General features: G+C 40.5%; 1 protein-coding gene across 1 annotated transcript; it reads left to right on the forward strand.

Moving 5' to 3' along the window:
- Positions 1-1,756: 1,756 nt before the first annotated feature.
- On the forward strand, positions 1,757-5,606 carry lpar2a (lysophosphatidic acid receptor 2a). The gene is made up of 4 exons (XM_072369512.1): positions 1,757-1,968; positions 3,319-4,065; positions 4,483-4,745; positions 5,426-5,606. The coding sequence occupies exons 1-4, from the start codon at positions 1,962-1,964 to the stop codon at positions 5,474-5,476; spliced, it is 1,068 nt and encodes a 355-aa protein (XP_072225613.1). The 5' UTR covers positions 1,757-1,961; the 3' UTR covers positions 5,477-5,606.
- The last annotated feature ends 203 nt before the right edge of the window (positions 5,607-5,809 follow it).

The raw sequence follows: 5,809 nt of genomic DNA on the forward strand, positions 1-5,809 counted from the left end.
GTCTTGCAAACTGTCTTAGAAGTGGTATTAATTATTGCAAATGTATTCAAGTTAGTTTATTCAATGTCTATGTTTTTATACACAGATAGATAGATAGATATAAATAAATATATTCTAACGTATGTATAAGGTAGGGTGCATATACATATACATTATATATATATTTATATATATATATAGAGAGAGAGATGATATTTATGCATAAAATCTAACGTATGTATAAGATATATATATATATATAAGTTAGATTCTGTTTCTGAAGGTATTACCCGGAAGTAGTGTAGTTTATGCATTGTTTATGGCTTCATGCTAGAAAATGGCGACCGGAGAACATTCTAGGTTTTCTCGCCCCCTTGTGGTCATAGTGGTGAACTGCATGTGCGCGTCATGCATGTACATTTCACGCAAAAGAGCAGGAGTGGCTGCGGCTCCTGTGATGGACTGGCGACCTGTCCAGGGTGTCCTGTCCCCTGCCTTTCGCCCGATGACTGCTGGGATTCTTTATAATGATAACGTCTACAGACTTAAGAATAAACGTGCAAAACACTTATCTTTGGTTAGCTGTGTGTATAAGGTGCTCTATTTATGCAAACCACTACAGATTTGACATCGTGAACGTAAAGAAGACCATTTTAACGTTTTATTAGAAAAACACTTATTCCAGCTTTATTCATAAATAAAGTAAGTAAATAAAGTAAATAAGTTCAATCTTTAAATAGTTCTTTTAAAAAAAGAAAAGCACTCTTCACCAAGTTCCTAGATGGCTCCAACGAAAAAAACTACTGTGCTAGAAATACCTTGGAACAAATCTGCTCTAAAATAGCAGTTTTCTTTTGAATTTACATTGTAATTGACGTCCCCCTAGAATCAAAACAAGACTTCTTCTTCGTCCAGTTGCCCTGACTCAAGCTCTTATGATAACCATGAGAATCTTCGTCAACACGTTCCCTGGAATCGTTAACATGTGGCGCCCTCTTGTGGACATTGTGAGAAGCTACAATGCATTAAAATTAGTCTAAATTACGTCAATGTATGTATGTATAAAACATAGTCGCATTTCTTGTTATTGATTTCAAAGTAAAAGGGGGAAAGTATCTTCTGTAAATGGTATAATCACACAATTAAAGCAATGACTGCTCACTATTTTTACATGTATTTGACTGCATGGGGCTGGGGCAAGAGAGCTTACTTCAGTCAACCCTCTACAGATGGCGAATAGGCTTCTCGATATGATTCTTTCACCACCCACCCACATGAGGGCGCTATTCTACAGCCGCTATAAGAGTTTTTTTGTGTTCATTTTTAATCTTGCAGTTTGCAGAGGTGTCCTCGCTTCTCACATAGATGATGTCATGTGTCTTATAATTGATGCTATTTCTTGGCTCTGGGATCTTGGTACAGGTCTCTGTCTGGTTTCCAGCTCCCTCTTGAGCCACGTAAAAACAAAACAAAAATAATAATAATACAACACAATAGAAAGCACTGTAAGGAACACAGAATAAAATAACTTAAAGTTAGTCATTCAGTCCACTGCTCAAGAACTCTTTGACCACTTAAATGTACTATGAATATACTTTCAGTATGTTTATTACCACTTGAAATGTACTTAATGAGTTTTCATTGTTCAGTTCCTTTCGTATAATTTTATCATCAGTTGGAAATATCAATGGCTTTGTAAACAGTGCCATTTAATGCAGCATTTTCACTTGTGAGGCGCAAAAAGACACGGGCCTATTGTCTGTGTGTGTTTTTAACGACTTTCCGGGAAGTACCTGGAGGCAACACCTCTACCTGTCACTGAGGTGCAGCTGATACGAGTGAGGATGATTCACTGTGGCGCCGGCATGAGATGGTAATGCGAGATGGTCGCTCAGCGTTGAAGGGAAGAGGTTTCTGTTTCTACTGAGGGCAGCTTGACTCTGGTTTCATCAAGGACATATCTGAATGGAGGAGCCTCTAAAATGGGTGGTAAGTCTCATGTAAACGCTATAACTTTAAGTTAAACTTCGTTGGCAATTCTCAAATATATCCTTAATGTCGCCTAACTGTAACTGTCGACTTCTGCTGAAATTACGCAATTCTGATCATTACCTTGGCAGCGTTTCCGAATCACTTTCACATTAGTCATATTAGTCAGGGTAGTGTTCGGGGTACATTTACTTATCCTGGACATCAAATACATTGCAGTATTGGCTTTTCAGTTATTTCTTTGAATAGTTCTTCAGAGGCAGGATCAATTAACAACATTGATTTTTTTTATCATTAATGTTTTACATATGAATATATAAATGATAGCTTTACACAAGTTAGAAAGTTGTCCTGGAGCCATTTCTAAACAGCAGCAGATTCAAGTTGTTTATACCTTTATGTTTTTGGCAGTGCAGTAAAGCCTAAAGACAACCCAAATTATCACCATCATCTCAAAGAAAAACTGTTCGGATGGTCTGGAACAACCCTGAAACCACTAATCTCATGTCGACCAATAAGTGGAGCTGGTATTGATCTGCTCCAGTATGGATACTTTTACGGTTAACTTAAGTTTGCAGTTAATCACGTGAACTTAAAAAAAAACACAGGAAAAAGCCTTTTGGAGGAAGGTTTTATCATCAGATGAGTTGTTTGGCTACAAAGACAATCAACCCAAGAAGAACACTGTACGAACTGTTGATCAAGGTGCAGAAGCGTGATGCTCTGGGACTATTGTGCTGTTGGTAGATCAGCTACATTACACACAGTGAAAGGAATAATAAGGAAGGTAGACTTACTCAGGACTCCTCAGTATAAGTTCAAATCACAACCTTCAGTTGAAAGCTGAACTGAAACTCAGTTGGATTGTACAACAGGACAGTGAATTCAAACTCAAAACAAAATTGTTGCTAAATGGGTATAACAAGTTAACATCAAGACTCCCCAGAACCCTGACCTCAGCTGTCAAAAGTAAGTAGACTGTGCTTATGTCGGTCCATGCCATGGAAGCAACAACTGTTTTAAATACTGATGCCAAACAGTGGTTGAATATCTTACCAGAGTAGATGTGTTGCCCCTGGAAAAAAAACAAAAAGCTCAACTTTTCCGTTGCTGTGTGTGTTGTCTTCCATCCTATAATAGCCTCTGTTTTGTGTGATGATGGAGTGACATAAATAATTTGCATTACAGAGAAACTTTGAGCCAGGAAATGCTTTGTATTCCTATTCGTGTTTCCACTGTAATATATTCAAAGATAAGGTTTGAAGCTGTTATTACAGCCAGCTTAGAGCAGGTGATCGTGCAATAAATGAAGTCTTACACTGGTCTGTCTGTCTGTCTGTCTGTCTGCAGTCACTGAGAGAGGTGTGTTGAATACCTGCAACTACAGCCACAACGTCACCTTCTTCTACAACCATGTGGGTAAGGTGATCAGCCAAAAGTGGAGTACGCGGGACATTGTGGTCATCGGACTGGGCTTGACAGTATGTGTTATTGTAGTCATGGCGAACCTGATGGTGATGGTAGCCATTCTCAAGAACCGCCGTTTCCACTACCCCATCTACTATCTCCTGGCCAACATGGCTGCAGCAGACTTGTTTGCAGGTGTTGCCTACGCTAATCTGATGTTGAACACAGGCCCCTGGACCAGAACACTAACTAAGGAGCAGTGGTACATCCGCGGGGCTTTGATTGACATCAGTTTGACTGCCTCTGTAGCAAACCTCCTTGCCGTGGCTGTGGAGCGCCACCAGACTGTTATCAGCATGCAGCTGCACAGCAACATGACAAAGCGGCGTGTGTTGCTGCTCATCGTCTGCATCTGGGCAGCTGGCATCTTCATGGGTCTGGTTCCCTCGATATTTTGGAACTGCGAATGTGATCTCGATGACTGCTCTACTGTTGCCCCCCTCTATAGCCGCCGCTTCCTTATTTTTTGGGCAGTTTTCAACCTAATCACCTTTTTCATTATGGTGGCCATGTACACCCACATCTTCATTTACGTGAAGTGCCAGAGTCGCTACACGTCTGAGCAGGCCAGAGAAATGCAACGCAATCAGACGATCATCAACCTGATGAAAACCATCGCCATGGTTCTGGGTGAGAGGAGGCATTTTCTTCGTTGTGCTTTCTGTGGAAACTTTGAAAGCTTTTACCTAAGCTCTGTAGGGAGAAAGAAACTGGACTGCTCTGTGTTTAATGGCATCAGAATAGTTTGCCTGCTTTAGCTCTTAGAGCAGAACTACGCTGTGATGATTGCTACATGATTTCCTGTAATGCACAAACCAGTTTTGCAGCTTTTAACTGTCAGTACGTGTCTCATTGCTCCGGGTTTTATGTTCAAAGAATGTTTGCACTTCCTATCATTATCATAAGTGCATGTTTTGTTCAAGTCTGCTCGATTTAATGTCTTTTAAACTTAAGGTGCAGCATGACCTGAGAGGACTTTGAACATGAAATTACTGCGTGAGTGAGACTAAATTTATTGTTGTTGGTCTCTTGTTCACATCTCTGCAGGTTCTTTTGTAATCTGCTGGACGCCTGGCCTCATAACTCTCTTACTAGACGGACTGTTGGGTAAAGACAGCAATGCCAACAAGTATGAGAAGTTCTGTTTGGTGATCGCAGAGTGCAATTCTTTGGTCAATCCCATCATTTATTCTCTGCGGGACGCCGAGATGCGGAGGACGTTCAAGTGGATCTTGTGCGGTCTGTGTCGGGGGGGTGCAGCGCCGCAGAGGGAGCCATCAACTATCAAGATGGACTCTCCCCTGCAGGAGGTATGCCTCAGTTCAATCACTCTGCTGGTAACAGGGCTGATGAGGTTAACCAGGCAGAGCAGAACACAGTCCAACTAACTAAACACTCTCGCAGCACTTCAGAGGCAAAGTTCCACTTTCTGGTTCCTGTTCTCACATTTTTGGCTTTTCCCATCAGTGAGACATTCAGGCTTCACTTCCCACATGAACTCTTTGCCAGTACAACATGTTCAGTGTTACCGGTCTGGGTATGGAACAAGGAGTCTTAGTTCAAATTCAATAATATAGATACTACTTTATTAATCCTGGAAGGGAAATGGTACTGCTGCAGTATGAATTATCATCATCATTATTATTAAAGATATGCCTTTGTTCTAGATAATAATTTGAAAGGATCAGCAGGCAGACATTCAGAAAGTTGGGAGTGTGGCAGGAATCTTCATCCACAGCTACATAAATGAACAGGGCTGTTTTTGTAGCTTGGCAACAACTTGGATGTCAGAGTGAGCAGGTAACAGGTGAACTACCTGCAAACATCACGGAGAGGAAGTCAGCTAAGAGTTAGGGTTCAAATCTCGAGGTAAAACTGATGTTGCATTTAAATCATTTTTCTTCTTCTGGAGTTATTGTAACAAACTGGGATTGTGAAAAATGATTTCTTGAGATTCATCATTCAAATGATCTTTTTTTTTCTCCTGCAGCTCACTCTCAACTGTGAGAAGTCAGAGGACCAGGCCCTGTGGAGGCATTAAGACGACAAATGGACCGTGTCTGCAGTACGACCAAGGCCAAAGATGCTGTCATCCAAAGCCCATTATTTTGTTAAATTTGGGCTTTTTGTTGGCAGACAACTTCTGCTGTTTGCTTTTTTGTAATCGAAATAAACGGGAGACAAAAAGAAGAAAGTCATTGTCAGTATGGTGTTATCCTCAGTCTTCATGCAGCTAATAGATTCACATGTTCATCATCAGATGGTGCAATTTCTCCTTTTATTACATTTGACTATCACAAGAGCATTTGTGACAAATTATAAAATGAAACACTGCTAATATCTGAAAATCAAATACTGAAGAAAAAAAAAAAAC

The sequence above is a fragment of the Leuresthes tenuis genome, unplaced genomic scaffold, assembly GCF_036924035.1.
Source record: "Leuresthes tenuis unplaced genomic scaffold, fLeuTen1.0.hap1 SCAF_17, whole genome shotgun sequence".
In the NCBI taxonomy this organism is placed as follows: Eukaryota; Metazoa; Chordata; class Actinopteri; order Atheriniformes; family Atherinopsidae; genus Leuresthes; species Leuresthes tenuis.